The sequence below is a fragment of the Ananas comosus genome, linkage group 18, assembly GCF_001540865.1.
Source record: "Ananas comosus cultivar F153 linkage group 18, ASM154086v1, whole genome shotgun sequence".
NCBI classification, from domain to species: Eukaryota; Viridiplantae; Streptophyta; class Magnoliopsida; order Poales; family Bromeliaceae; genus Ananas; species Ananas comosus.
Genome location: NC_033638.1, coordinates 3,901,578 through 3,917,626, shown reverse-complemented (window position 1 = coordinate 3,917,626; position 16,049 = coordinate 3,901,578). Strand labels below are relative to the sequence as shown.

At 37.2% G+C, this 16,049-nt stretch overlaps 1 protein-coding gene across 2 annotated transcripts in view; it reads right to left on the bottom strand.

The window, feature by feature from the left end:
* LOC109723920 (protein HUA2-LIKE 3-like) overlaps window positions 3,435-16,049 on the bottom strand; it is a 38,010-nt gene continuing 25,395 nt past the window's right edge. Inside the window, exons 3-12 of one of the 2 annotated variants that reach the window (XM_020252430.1) lie at window positions 13,072-15,171; window positions 9,939-10,419; window positions 8,296-8,404; window positions 8,094-8,206; window positions 7,821-8,008; window positions 5,648-6,134; window positions 5,077-5,551; window positions 4,260-4,427; window positions 4,105-4,150; window positions 3,435-4,021 (exon numbers count right to left, since the gene is read on the bottom strand). In XM_020252430.1, the coding sequence (XP_020108019.1) occupies window positions 4,125-4,150; window positions 4,260-4,427; window positions 5,077-5,551; window positions 5,648-6,134; window positions 7,821-8,008; window positions 8,094-8,206; window positions 8,296-8,404; window positions 9,939-10,419; window positions 13,072-15,171 (4,147 nt within the window). In that variant the 3' untranslated portion in view covers window positions 3,435-4,021; window positions 4,105-4,124. The remainder of the gene's footprint in view (window positions 4,022-4,104; window positions 4,151-4,259; window positions 4,428-5,076; window positions 5,552-5,647; window positions 6,135-7,820; window positions 8,009-8,093; window positions 8,207-8,295; window positions 8,405-9,938; window positions 10,420-13,071; window positions 15,172-16,049) is intronic. The other variant, XM_020252431.1, reaches the window with a different exon arrangement.

Genomic DNA, 16,049 nt, shown 5'->3' with positions numbered 1-16,049 from the left:
ATATATATATATATATATATATATATATATATATATATATATAGAGAGAGAGAGAGAGAGAGAGAGAGAGAGAGAGAGAGAGAGAGAGAGAGAGTACGGTTGCTGTACTCTTATTAGGAGCACAGAAGCATCCATGCTTCGAAGCCGTTTTGGGTGATAGAATTTTCGACTTAACAATCTACTCAATTAGACTTGATCTAGCATATTTAAAGTATGAAGAAAAAATAAAGTTTGTGATTTTTTAATATTATTTACCTAGTAATTGAAAGGGTTCAAAATCATAATTTGTAATGGTTTGTCTGCCATTTCTAAGTTTAATGATGTAGAAGTATCCAAATTAGAAAAAACGTTGACAAAAAATTCTTTATACTATTTACAGAAAGATAAATATCTATGACAACAAATTTTAATACTATAGTCTGTATCACCACAATTTTCGCTCAAAGAGTGATAGTTTCGTCTCGAGAAGTGTAATTTATATCTTAAACAACATAAATTTTGCTCAAACAGTACAACTTTTATCCAAAAAGTATAATTTTTATTTCAAAGAATATAACTTTCATCTCAAACAGTGTAACTCTCTCTGAAACAATACATCTTTATCTTAGCATTGCAATTTCATCTTTTTTTCTTTTCAATTTTTTGACCTTCTCTGTAGCAATGATGATACATAATGGTCTTTCAAGAGAAAATAAATATTTTTTTTATTTTTATTCTTTATTCTTTTCTTTCTACAATCTGCATCAGTTTATCCTGCCGCGTCCTCTCCCTCGCCCTCTACCGTAGCAACTGCCCTCGCCGAACCACTCTCCCACCCCATCGTCATTAAAAATTTTTGTACCCTCATTCATATAGACCCATCTACAGCCATGTACTCCACTGCAAACTCATCTTACGTGATCTATGTCATATCTGAGCCGATGTCGGACGGAGGTATGAGCGAGGTAAGAGTGTGAGACCCCAGATAGTCCTATATATGAGATATAATAGGGCTAAACTCTTAACCCGGCTTAAGCATTTTGGGTGGTGGCAAGGCCCAAGAGGTTAAGAGAGTTAAGCGTGCTAGGACGGAGTAGTAGTCCTAGGATGGGACCCCTGGGACGAGTCGGGGCTCACAGATGGATCAGAGCCAATTACCAGCCGGAAGTGTGAGATGAGTCTCAGCTGAGCCGGCTGGATGACGGTGCCTAGCGAATGATCTCACATCGCTGTATTGTGAGTCTGAGCTGCGAGAGACGGTCAGGGGGTTAAAGGAGGGAGATTGTAGCCCAGATAGTCGATGTATATGCAGATATAATAGGGCTAACTCTTAACCCGGCCTTAAGCATTTTTGGGTGGTTGCAAGGCAAGAGGTTAGCAGAGTATAAGCTGCTAGGACGAGAGATAGTCCTAGGATGGGTGACCCCCTGGGAAGTGGGCGTCACAAAGAGGAGGAGAGCCCACGTAGATGCTGGGAGGAGTGGAGTGGAGGAGATGGAGAAGACAGAGGAAGCAGAAAGGAGAGAAAGAAACAACAAGGAAGAGACAAAGAGTATGCTGAAAATCGGAACCGAGGAGATGAGAAGAGAGAGAGAGAGAGAGAGAGGGGAATAAGGAAATAGTAGCCCCTTTTTTGTAAAAACACAAAACTAGTGAATTTTTTATGCAAATTCAAATTGGCCACAAAAAAAAAAAGAATATCTTGCGAATAACCCCCATACCCACCTGCCCGCTCACTGGCGGAGATGGATAAAGATGTAGGCCATCCAAAGTTGTAGATAAATTTTATTTCCGTCTATATAACCTGCAGATACAATATTCTACCGACAGTTTATCCAACCTACCATTTGCCACGTCTACCTAAAAGAGTAGAGAAATTCTATTATCAGCAATAAAAATGTATGAAGACCCCTCGACTATTGGCCGTTTTGAAATTGCTCCCTCTTTTTTTTTTTAATTCGAAACTTACTTCAACTTTTAATTTTAAAAAGTTATTTTTCAGTCAATTAATTTAAATAGTTTATTAAATTTATTAGTGGTTCCATCAAAATGTTCTATTTTGATAACTATTTAGCAAATAGAACATAAGAATGTGTCAATTACGAAAAGTATTTTGGATGAACACCTTAACTTTGAAATTTTTTCTTTATTTATCTAATTTTAAAATTATATTCTATGAAAATTTAATAATAACCTTGATTTCTCCTAATGTTAAATGCTACAATCTAACTGAATATTCTTATATTGTTAGAGTATCCTCTAATCTTTTTACCGTAGAATTAGGAATGCAAACCAGACAGATCTGGGGGCGAAAGCCTCGCTCGGCCTCCCGTCCCGACTACCAAAATCCTGAATCCGTGACGGATTAAAAAATATATTCCAAAATCCGCCCCACCTCCTAGCCCGCCTCCCACTAGCGCCCCGAATCCGCCCCGCCAACTAATATTTTTTTATAAAATTATAATATTATTAATATTTTACAAAATATAAATTAATAATTTTTAATAATATAATATATATAATTAACAACATCAATTATAAAAATAAAAAATATCAATTATAATTCGAAACAAAATTCAAAAATTCCAAATACATAAGAAATGAGAGCACTAAGTTATTTATATTTTAAATTTATCTTTTTAAAATATAAATAATTTTCGGGACGGATCATGACGGAATGGATTCGAGGCGGGTCAAACTTTCTCCCATTTCATGCCCCAAATTCGTCTTAGATTATAAAAATTAATGTCTCCCGCCCGAATCCCTTTTTTTTCTCTTGTTTACTGTCTCATTTAGAGCGGATAGGGGCGAAAACTCCAACCCAGATCCATTTGCATCCCTACGGAGAATGCTAAATTCTAATATATTTTAACAACTAATGAATTTTTAAAATCATTAGAAATATTAAGTTAGATAGGTAAATCAAAATTAGATACCCAATATTGCTACTGTAACTTTTTAATTAAAACCAATTATATAAAATCAAATACACGTTTATAACTTTCAGTCATTTGGTAATTCAAAACAAACTTCTTTACTCGTTTGTTATGAATCACTTCTGAATTCTGAATATTTACAACAAACATTTGATATTTGGTAGCCGAACACTATTTGTAACAAAGCAGCTTTGTTCGGAATTCAAACTTTAATCTTAACAAACAGCTTCTAACAAAATCAGTTTTTGAATCAAAACTCAACCCGGAACAGACTTGTGTAGGCTCACAATGAACAGCTAATTAGAGCGATTACAGATGAACATGCACTGGTTACGACGGGTGAAAAAAATGATAGTGCAGCGAAGTACAATAATAGTGTAAGTCGCCAAGACATGCAAACTTCAATAGTCCTAATCACTTGTTAATGAATAAAAGAGCACCACCAATTAACAACTAATAACCAACAGAGCCACTAAGTTTACCAAACATTTCAACTAAACAAACTAGAACAATTCAATGATGCCAATTTCAAAATTGCCTACAGTCTATGGGGCCTCTGTACACTGTAACCTGAAATAGAAAAGGTTTGAAGTATACGAGAGAGACAACACCAGAACACTGCAAGAAAACTGGGCATTGATAATAAATTTTAAACAACAACAGCAGTTGACAATTGAGCTACAAATACTATACCAATTTAGGTTATGTATATTAGGGGCCCTGTCAGCTAAACAAAGGACCTGTAAAAAGTTAAAAGAGTTACTAAATCAGGAAAAGGACACGGAAGAATGGACAAAAATAGCAAGAAATTTTCTGAGAGGACAAAAGACTATTAGAACTAGCAGTGTAAAGCTGTTGGATAAATAGACGATACATAACAGCCTATCGTCGTAATGATACAGCTCTCCTCCGCACAGTCGACTGTTCTTCCGCTTCTGCATTTTTGCAGAATAATGGTAGAATACATATGTACAATGCGGCATAGATGTATCTTCCAGCTTTTTCTTTTTTTTCTTTTTCCATCTGCGATGGAAGATACATGGGCTTCTCACAGTAACAGAACTGCCTGAGCAGGCCGCTGAATATCAAGCGCCAGTCATCGAGACCTATAACAAGTGTGTCCATCAAAAAAAAAAAAATGTACACAGCCGTGATTATTAATTGAAAAACAAAGATTTGTAAAATATACCGTATAATATAGCCAATTCATTATCTTGGTCTCCAGTATCCAGAAGCTGCCAAAGTGGGGATATAGATAAGTGCCAACTTTTATGGAAGAAAAGGACACAAGGTTTTGAAGCCAAATATGGCAGCAGAAAGATCATGTTCCAAAAGAAAATGCACCTCCTGAAGTATCCGCTGCAGGTCGAGGTGGCGGCGGAGGTAAAGGGTAACTGGATATCCTGGGATGATGAGACCACCTAGGGCATGGAATTGTGGCAGGATCCAGCGGTGGCCCATAGTGTGACAAAGAGGCAGGCGGTTCTCCAAACTGGTCCGGCATAGAGGGAGCTGCATAATTCACAACACGACCATGATCAATCGTGACATATAACAAAAACCCAAATCCGGAAGACAAAATGATCAATTAGGGCATAATTCTAAATGCACCAAGCATGGTTAGAATAGTTCTAAGATGTACCAATCTTTTGACAGTTGCGCTTCAATTTCGATGGGGCATCCAAATCGACAATAGATCTTGGGGTATTGAAATTTTTCTAGAAAACAAAATTCCACTATTTGAAAATTGTTTTTGAATATATCAGAAGACCACAAAATGAACGATCAAAATTGAACAAACTTCAAAACATAAGAATCAAGATTTTTAAAATTTGATCACTAGTTCAATAGCCAAATGATAAGCAAAAATCACACTATTTTGTTTCTAGACTGTTCAAAAACCTTATATCATGTTCAATGACCATGATCATGATTCGAATGCCCAATCATCATCAAGAAATGAAGTTGAAATACCAAAGCCTTGATACCTGCAGAAGTACTCTATCTCAATTCCATAATACTTACAATCATATAGTCATTCATTTTCTCAATATGTACAACTCCGAAATCCTTCGTAAATCCATAATTAACCACTACTAGAGTTCAACTCCAAAAACCTTAGCATATCCATGACTAACCACTACTAGATATGAAAGACTACCTGGTGGTTGAATGGGAGCAGTATATTTGGCCCTTTCAACAATCTCATGCTGCATTGGTCCGTTGACATTTCTATCACCATAGAAGTCTCCTCTATCATGCAAATTATGCTGATGATACCTCTCAGAGTACGAACAGCTACTACCCCACGACTGAATTCTTTGTTGCCGTTCAGGCTGAACAAAGGAGAACTGATTTGAAACTGCTGGAGGAGGCGGTGGCAATGGTTGAAAGTTATTCCCAGGATGCACAGGCGGATGAGGAACAGAGAAGTTGCCGTACGATCCAGGAGGACCGACAGGCACGACAGGTGGCGGCAGCGGCGGCGGCGGCGGTGGCGGCAACTGCGCTGGATGATGTCCTCCAAAACCAGAATTGTAAAATTGCATGGGCTCTGAGGATATCACATTTGGATTCAACTCACTTGGTTTATGAGGTCGACAGGCATTACATTGAGATTGTTGATTTTGAGGGTTCTACACACAAAATAGAAGCAGCTCAAGTTTAATGGAATAATGCATCTTACTCCGCTATCTCATCTTTTTCATATGCAGAGAAAAATAAATACTCACATGAGTACCACTTGATAGATGCGACTCAGCTGGATCGGCAGGAGTGTGATATCCTGATTGGAGTTGGGGCACAGATGATACGGGAGCAGGACAAGGGGGGACCGAAGGTGGAGGAGACGATGGTAACGGGGGAGGAGACGGCGGTGTATCCTCAGGGAGGGGGGGCGGAAAGTCTTGCGGATCTTGGCAACCAGGTTGATGAATAGAAGCACATGAACCATCGCCTTTTGCAACTTGTGATGGGGGATTTCCTTCGTCCTCGCATGGTGGGGCTACATCCTCCATCTCAAGCTCACCATCAACATCTTCCAGTATATGCCGATGCTTCTCAGCGGATGTCTGAGTAGCACTTATATCGTGATCATCATCTTGAACATCACGCTCTGGAGTAACGGCCTCAAAATTCCTTTCCTCCTCAGACAGAGCCCCTTCTTCATCTTCAAGCACGCTTGTGCTAAGTAAGCTTGGAAGCTGGAAACTTGTATTGCTGGCCAGCATATAGAATCAAGTCAGCAGGCAGAATGGAAAGCAAAATAGAACAAAAAAAAAAAAAAAGTAGCACCAACATAAAGTTCGCACAAGAAAAGCATGTTGGTTCATATAATAATTTCATTGCAAACTGTAAAATAAATAAGCCACACAAAAATGAATACATAATCTAATTAGAACTTTCTATAGCCCAATACTTTGTCCAATTTGTTTTGAGTTTAGAACATCTGAGAATACACAAGTTTGGGAGGGCTGGTATCAGGTTGCAGAAGGTTAATATAAAGCCTCTTAGTCAACCAAGCTAGCCTTCCATGTCTCCGAAAAAATAGTGCATTTCCAAACAAATTCTGTAGGATAATGTAGCATTGGTTCTGCTTTAGGGATGATGCCAATAGCTTAAGTTGACTAGATATCAATCACTGAAAGATTCTTCCAGCAAAGCCTGCTAGAAAAGTGTTCTTAAGATAAGCTAGCCCATGGAGAGACAATTTCTGTGGTACACTTTAGATCATTAACATAGATAATTAAGCAGGGGAAAGTATTAGTTAGAAACATATAAAATACAGCACAAGATTAATAAGTTTCAGAAATCAAAAAATTTGAACCAAAACTTGTAGGTCCGAGGGATAGAGCCAGAAGAGCAATGAAGGCAAGCGAAGCTCAGTGACAGATAGAGCTGTACCCAAATTAATTAAATAAAGATGTAAAATTCTTGATTTTCTACTTAAGGAAATCCTACTTGCTAGCATTTCTTTTTAACACAAGACACCTTATAAATGATATTTTAATTGCAGTGCATCGCTTAGGTATTGGAACTTATATTTTCATTTATCAAATGATTTAGCTAGTACCAGAACTTCTATCATTTCCTATAAATATGTCTGTCGCCTAAAGTTTTCTTCACCTAAGATCGCTGTGTGCATAGCCTGAGAATCTAGAAGAAGGAAAACACTTTCTCTAATAACAAAACGAGAACATAAAAGCTGTCCAGAAGGTATAACTTTCTTTCGTCTTCGCATTCGGATAAGCATTCCAATACTGTATTGTCAAATATCCCTCAGCTAGGAGTCACTCTGTATAATGGGTTCATTTTCCTTTTTTCTTTTCCCCACCATGCTCTTAGGTCCCTAAATACAACTCAACACCAAAATGGGAGGGTATAGAACCTCAAATTTACCACACAACCCGATTATCAAACCCAGGACCTTGAACTTCCACCTAAGGTGTCCAAACCATGAAAAGTATGGCGGCTTCGCATCTATTATGGTTGTTTAAGCTATTCAAATCACTTATCTAATTTCCAGGACCACTATTACAAAGCTCCAATACCAAATATCACAAGACTGGTTGTGCACATAAACAACAGAGTGAGAAGAATAAAGTGCCAATGACCTAGTAAACACATTATGACACTTGTTTCAGGTGTAGAAAATAGAAAACAATGTGAGGCCAGACACTGCAAGAATTTATCATCCTAAATTTATTGTTAAAAGTCGAAAAAACATAGGCAACCGGCGTCTTCAAAATCAACTGCAAACAAGTTACAAGCACTGCAAGACTTCAAATAGTAAAGAATGGTAACAGATCAAATTAAAAATGCCATACAAAATAATATTCAAAACATAAGTTAGACTAGCAATGAGTATCAAAGTAATGTATACAGATAGGCAGGTCAAAAACTAACCTCCCATACTCATCAACAAGCATTCCCTCCATTTCCCTCAAAGGATCATGTACAGCCCTCTCAGTCCTCATGGGTCGTCGAGAAGAAGCACTACCAAATGATGCTTCATTTATGGACTCAATCTCTCGAATATGATGGCGAATGATGTATTCAGGAAGAGTTTTCCTCTCTAGCCATAGCCTCAGAACCTAATGGTCAGAATACTAGTCAGCTTAAGATGTAGAGAAGGAAAGACTAAAAATCAAAAGAACAGTTGTTTGAAAAAGCACTTGCCTTGAGGCACTGCCGGCGGTTTTCCCATGCAGTATGTCCAGGAGGTGCAACAGAAGACAATAAACGCGGAAGCACTGACTGGACAAGTGAAGGGTATACATCTCCAGCACCACCTACAAATTATTTAACATTGTATTAGACAACAAAAGAGTTGTGTGGATCAACAAGGGAAGCAGTTATAAGACAATAGCAACCAGAATACCTTTCTGTGTGCGAGAACATTGAGTTATTGAATCCACAAGAAAGAATAAATCTACCCTTTTGTGCAAACTCGATTCTTTTTCCACATACTCAAGAATAATGTCCATTACCTGAATTACCAAAGAAGCATAAGAAATGCTGGACACTGATGAATATTCAAACCTCATACTACAGAAATAAAATAAACAGTTTAGAAAGTAAAATGGCAATGCTTTTTGTCATCTTGAACTTTTCTAGATCAGTTGAACTAGAGGCATACTGCATTTACTTCTTAAACAGACAATTTTCAACCACGGCAGCAATACAGGATGCATGGGGTAGAGTCTTAGTGTCTTACAGATATAGCAATCTAGAAAAACTTTTAGTTCTATCAGAAATAGCAGGAAAAGACAGCAACATACCACATTAATATAACATTTGATCAGAACAATTCATTCACAACATAAACACATGACAACGGTATGGGATTATAGCTAATGGGATGATATAATACCAAGTTAGATTAAAAGAGCATGATTTAGTATTTAAAATTGTCAATTTGCTGGAACTCTACAGCATACAATCAGTGAAATACATCTCTTACAATGTGTCAGCATGAAACGAGTAATTTGCTTCCACAGGACAAACTTAACCATAAACAAATAGGAAGAAAAGTAGGCTAGCAATAACAAATATTTCAGAGTGAATTTACTAATAGCATGATATAGCAAAAAGACTAGAAAGACGACACCCATCTCAAAGTTCACGTTAGACTGTAAATAAAAATTGCTTAAAACAGAAACCTAACAAATATTTTTTTTATTTCACTTATTGTTGGTGCAAAGAAGGTAGGAGGTTAGCATACAATATGCCTCTTTGCCAACATATGCCCATTCTAGATATAAACACAAGAGATATATCAATAGTAGTTTACAAAGAGAAAAAAGGAAGAATTCTTCAAAATTGTAAGCAATTTCATATGTCATATTTACTAATTACCAAGCATGATGTCAATTCTAATATTACATGTAATACGCTCTTACATTACCGATTACATCGATAACAAAGATGATTAGTAATGATATCCATTTTACTAAGGATCATAAGCTTTTTATCTCAAAAAAAGCTTATGATCCTTAGCAATCTAATTCACTCTACATCCTTCAAAAATTTATAATTGAACTCATACTGAGACAAGGCCTCTGCTATCCACTATGCACCATTGCCACTATGAAATAACTCAGAGAAAGATCCATCAACAGTCCTAATTTGCAACACTTCCAGTCCTTATTAGACATTAAAACATCCATCTCCTAAATTAAATTAAGACCACAATATGTAAAGTTCATCTTCAAATCAAAGCACAGGTAAAGCAGAATATTGTTCATTGCTGAATGCAGTAACTTCCATAAATATTCTGATCATAGTGGACCTGTGAGATATAACTATAGTTAAACAAGAAACTAGGAAAGCACATGCTTATCAATCACTTGCTAAACACAGACAACAATAGATGGCAATTTTGTCTATTTTGAAAACATATGAAAAAAGATGGCAGCAAAAGCAAACAAAAATGAGCTACTTGTTAAGTCACTTAAATACTTAATAACGCTGAAATTTCAGACCATTACGATTACGATCAAAATGATATGTGCATGGACGAACCTCTCCAGCAATACCATGTTTAGCACACTCAATAGCAAGGCGTGTTGCTCGGCCTATACTTTCTTTTGTCCTTGTCAATGTACAAAGCAAAGCTTCAAAAGCCTTCCGTGCTGCATTTGCTTCAGTTTGCACTGAAAACTTGTGTGAGTTTCTTTGTGTCAGGCTATCATATGGACTACGGTAAGAGTTCTGCGGATTGTGAACCCTATCTGATGTGGAGGATGCCCTGATTACACTGTTTGAAGGTGAAACATGTCTGGCATGTGTTTCCTTCTGTCCTGGAGATGGGCTCACCACAGCCTCCTGGTTAAGTTTTGAATCAAGAAAATTATCTGAAAAAGAAGTAGATCGAGACAGAAGTCTTTTCGCTTGGGCAGCAGCAATCAGATCCTTCATTGATGTTGAATCAGGAGAAATACACATATCCTTTAGAGGTACTCTACTTCTGAGTTCTTTCGGAAATAGGTCAGGAGAAATATGCCTACAAAGTTAAAAAGTACTACATTGAGGTTAGACAAACAGTGAAGCCAGTTTACATAAAAGGGTATAGTGCGAGACAAATTTCATTAAGAGATCAAGAAGGATTTTCACTAACAGAGGTAAAGATTTGATACCGTGTACCATAAAACTAACACTTTCTGAAAAAAATCTAACAAACACGTAGTTACGTCAACACATTGCGAGTAACATAATATCTAGATTTACTGGACCCACATAGCTGAATACCACGAATAGTTCCATATGGACTGAGTTATACCTTAAGCTCTTTTATCCAAGTTCGGTAGAAAACTGTAACAGAGAAGTTTGAATGACAGTGGAGAAAATCATACAATTCATAATTCAGTCTCAACCACTCTTAATTCAATATTATGTTGCTGTAGTCCACTACCTACCATCTTTTTGTTATCTAACAAATTCCCAAACCAATTTACACCACCTGGAACTAAGCAGCATTAAAAGCCAGAACTTAAGTGGTCGATGGACTATGTAGTGCATGTGCAACAAATTAGCCATCGTCATTCATAAATTTATAATAAAGTAAGAGGAAACCAAAACGAACAAAGATATAATGGACAAAAGAAAATGAAAAATTCCATCAATGCAAGGCATGAATTTCCTATCTGCGGCACACCCCGGAGAAGACCGCCATCGGTATTGTTCATACCACAGCTAGAAATGTCCAGATAGTCAGTATGGTCAGCAAAGACTGTTTGGAGACCCATTTTAAGTTTCTCGGTGCCTCAAACTCTGCCAAGAAAGCGCTGCTTTACGTTTGATCCTAAGTGCCCAGAATATGCAACGCGTTTCATATCTCGCGAAGATACAACGTCTCTTTTCTGATTTTGTTCTCTCATTCGCGGAGCGGTCCCTTGCTCATCATTCTATATCAAGTGTGGTGGTGGGGGGTCATCTGCATAGGCTGCTGTAAAAACAGCGAGCCTCATGGGCCGTTGGAGTGCTTCGCTTCGGTCAGGTAGCTCTCTTCCCCACAGTCGCTTCTGTTGAGAAGAACATGGCAACATTGGTTCCCTAAAGGAGAGCGATGCTGGCGGCAGGTCATTCCAAAATGTCCTGCACCTAGCATCCGCCCATGGACCTCTCAAGAGGGAAGATTACATAATCTCCACTCTCATGTGCTGCCACTCGTTAGCATAGAATATATCCGCTAACAAATGGAGCGCAACTGAAAGCAAGATAGCTTCGTTCAGCCAATTCGAAACAACAAACTCCAAAAAGGAGAAAACTGCCGAGCTAAGGAGCAACCTCTATTTTTCTTCATCCAGCTACTAGAACCACAAAGAAGCTTGTGCTTATTCCCGCAAAATCTTTTTTCCACACATCAAGCAGATAATGAACAACCAATTAGATTCGTAAACTATATACCAATCACCCTCATGGACCAACATGGTTGTTACAGTATGCTGACGAGCAGAGTAATTGTTGCTTGAATGACAATCAACTTTGTCGAACTAGAAGCCTATAGCTGGAAAGTTCTACCAATTAAAATTTATAAGGTCCAGCATGTAGTAATTGTACAAGAACACCAGTTTCCAAAAGTAACTTTGACCGGTTTCAGCAGGGTTTCAACTAATTACTGAGGTTTTGGGTGATTAGACCGCATTTGGTTGCATTCTAATGGTTACAGCCATTTTCAATTTGATTTGATAGTTTGAACTATTTTTTTCAACTGGCTTAATTCTATGTGAAATTTGAAATAATGTGCGACATATCAAATTAGACACTTGACACTTAATCTACTTCGATCATATTTACAAGGATTTCACAAATCCACCATGATACCACAGTTCCAATTTATAGTTTCACAAATCCATCATTTAAATATTAGTATAATTATCCAGAGTTAATACCTCTTGAACCCGTGATAATGATTAACTTTGCCAGGTGCATTGGTATTGTAGTCATTGGTAATTCAATGATTAATTATGCCAGCCTATCATCAATCTTCACCTAACTTAATATGAATCAAGTTTAGGCCTTGCTCTTAATCTTGAAAACAAGATGTTAGCGCCTTATATTAAACTTTGTTTTCCACTTTTTCCTAATATTCTCTTATTTTCTCTATTTATCCATTTTCCAAATTCAAAAAATCTTCCATCAAAAATCACTGAAACTCTTTCCAAGATGACATAAATCATCAAAAAGTTTCATTACAATCAAGGACAAAAACCAAGTTTCTGAACCTAGATATGCACTATTTGTATTTAAAAACAGCCATAGGACTTATGAATTGAAAAAACAAGTTCCATGTTTTATTCTTTCCCTTCTACAGGCTGTACCGGTCATCAGTGGCTACCAAAAACTACAGACTACTGACAGAAAAGGCTAGTTCCCAACTATATATGGCAGCAACGAGGGACCATCACTTCACCTGAGCTCTACAACTTTGCAATGTTTCTAAATAGTACATGGATATGCAACATGAGATGTGCTGGGATGTCATCCAATGCAATGTCATAGATGGCCATGGTCAGACATTAAATTACAAATGATTGTACTACTTATCAGACAAAAGCAAGATCATTGGCCTCAAACAAAGTAAAACATGAATTATAACTCAAGGTGTTGTTCCTGTTAAGAGGCTGAATAAAACAGACAAGAAAATAAAACTTACATGTTACATGTGTGGTTATCCCCGTCAGATTGAATACTGGAAGGCTTTGTAGCCCCAGAAGAGTTACTTGTTGTTGAACACACTATTGTAGCCGATTCAGCAACATCATTTCCATTAGGAGGAAAAGAACCACTACCTCCCTTAGCATCTGAAATATAATCTTTATTTTGTTTAATTCGTTCAACAGCACCATCTCCACTTTCATCAATATGAAAATTAGAGCATTCCTTCAATGGTATCAGCATCTCACTCTCATTTCTTTTCTCCAATAATGTACATAACTTATTAGGCATTGCTTCTGATAAAGTGGCATTTATATTATTCTCTGTATATTTTACAGAGCAAGAAGGTATAGTTTTATCACAGACAGCACTACCAACAGGTATGGGTGTTAAAGGCTCATCACACTTTTTGAAGTCTGTAGGAAGTTCATTGCAGCCACTTTCAAGTGACCCATTAAGAATATCATTAGATGTCATTCCTGAAGAACATATTGTAGGTAAATCTCCACTTTGTACAGTCAATCCAGGTGTACTGTTCTTACCTATGGGACTATCTAAAGGTCGTGTACTATCCGATCTTGTGGGACTCCCAACATTAACTTCAGCAGGATGATTGACAGAATTCGCCTTTGGAGATAGCATTGAACCATTAGGTATCAATTCTTTACGCCTCGGAGATTCAGGATATTCATTAATAGTTTCTACAGCATTGGCAGACATAGCTTTTAAAGCACGATGGAGGCGTTTTGATGGAGGCAAAGCTGCTTCCACATCAACGGTTAGATCCTTTGGTTTATTATCCTTAAGCTTCCAAAAAGTGTCGCTTCCCAAAGATCCCGAGCGATCATTTGCAGGTGAAGAACTAGAGAATTCTTTCGATTCTAAGGACATCCCATCAGTAAAGCAATTATTTCCAGAAATTGTAGATGTGTCATGTTTAGATACGTCATGATCAGCACATTTATCTGGAGGAATTAGCACTTCCAATTCGTTCTTGGCAACAACAAGTTCGCTAGCTTCTTCTTCCTCCGCTGAAGGTTTGCCCATCCGCACCCTTGCTCTTTTGACTAGAGGAAGGTGCTCATCACCATCGGACTTATTGATACACTGATGAACTTCACTCCGAGAAAGGGACTCATAAAGGCTACCATTCAATTCAACCTGGAATTCTGAATCCTTATTGAGTCTGTCACATTCTACAGCACGAGTTACTGGCTTCCGAATTATCTTTCGTTTCTTCTTAAAAACTATAGTCTGCATCTGGAGATCAAACTTGCCATTCAACCTAACATCTTTCTCCAAGAAACCATCTGAAGATACTTCAGCCTTGCAATTAGAGCCATTACTTATTCTAGGAACTTCAGAACTATTACTTGTCTGGCATCCATTAGAAGGCAGAAGAGCAGAACCAGATGAAGGATCATAGTTATCTGAGGTACATTGCATATCTCTGATACTATTATTCTGCATGGGCTCCACCTTCACCTCATCGGAAATCAAATCACCAGATGCAACATCACAACCATTTAGTTGCTCAGTGGACTCAAATTTTTTAGGCTCGCCATTTGTCGAACTTCTAGTCCTCCGAAGGGATGAACACCTATTTCGGATGGTATTGTTTTCTAGCAGTGGATCTCTTTGCCTCTTCTTCCTTGAAGAAGTACTAGTAGATGTACGATTTTGCCTGAGTTCATCGAGGATGGATACTTTTTCTGTTAGCACATTGGGTGCTAAGTTCACCTTGCAGCAATCACCTTCCAGAAAGATTGCATCAGCTCCCTCAGTGTGGACCACATCGCGAGTTCCAATTAAGGCACATGAAGCTTCCAACTTATTATCTTTAGCAGCGTCGGAGCTAAGTTCTGGGCTTTCTCTACCAGAGTCATTGATGGGTATTTCTGAATTTCCGGCTTCTGGTTTGATGCCATTGTTGGATGAAATAAGCTGATTATGGTTTTGTTTCTTCAGAGATTCATAAATATCAATTATCTCATCAACTGCACGGACAAAATCTGCCCCTTTACCTTGGCGCTTAACTAACAGAGATTTCTTTTTCTCTTCGGTGAATGCTTCAATATCAGCATAATTGCAGAAAGCACTACAAAATTAAAATCCAAGGTTAGACAAATCAGAATCATAAGGCATAAGTGCATACCTAATGCAATTGAAAAGAAAAAAATTGTGGAAATATTATAAACCACAAACAGTTGACACAAATCTGCAACTTTTTGCAATTGGCACTGACATTAAATTAAGATAATATTATGTTTAAGTAAATTGAGAAGTAGTTGAAATAAATCATAATGAAGGATAACTAGAAGACACTAAACAGAAACTCACTTGCAAAATCTATATCTTTATTTATACCTTTATCTATATTCATATCTATATCTATCTATATCTATATTACCTCATTATTATCATTTATAATACTATAAGAAATTATATTAATCACTTTCCTCTCACCCTGTTTTGTCCGAAGACTCCGAACATATGATTTTATTAAGATAACACTTTCATATTAAAGAAAGCTAAAACCTTTCACATACACTTTCATATAAAATCAATTCCCGCACCTAAGCTCTATTTATATCCGTACATAGATGCATACATACGCATCTGTGAGTGTGTGCGTGTATTTGATATGGTTTTGTAAATAATGATTTCATGGACAAAAGATATTTTTTTAAAATATCTTTAGTCCAACGTTAGGTGACATGATAACTAAACATCAAACAAATTAAAATGCATATTTCGTATCTAAACAACTATATTAATATATTCATAATATATACTTAAAAGCAAATATGCTTGTCCTTTTGTTCTCGCCGCTCTTTTCTTGCTACAAATAATTTTACTAAATATACCTTTAAGATAGACTCCATTGAGAACCTTTAGGAAACACTTTCGTAGAAAATCAATTTTTCTGCCTAAGCTATGTTTATCTTTACCTCCGTCTGCTTTTTCATATCTATA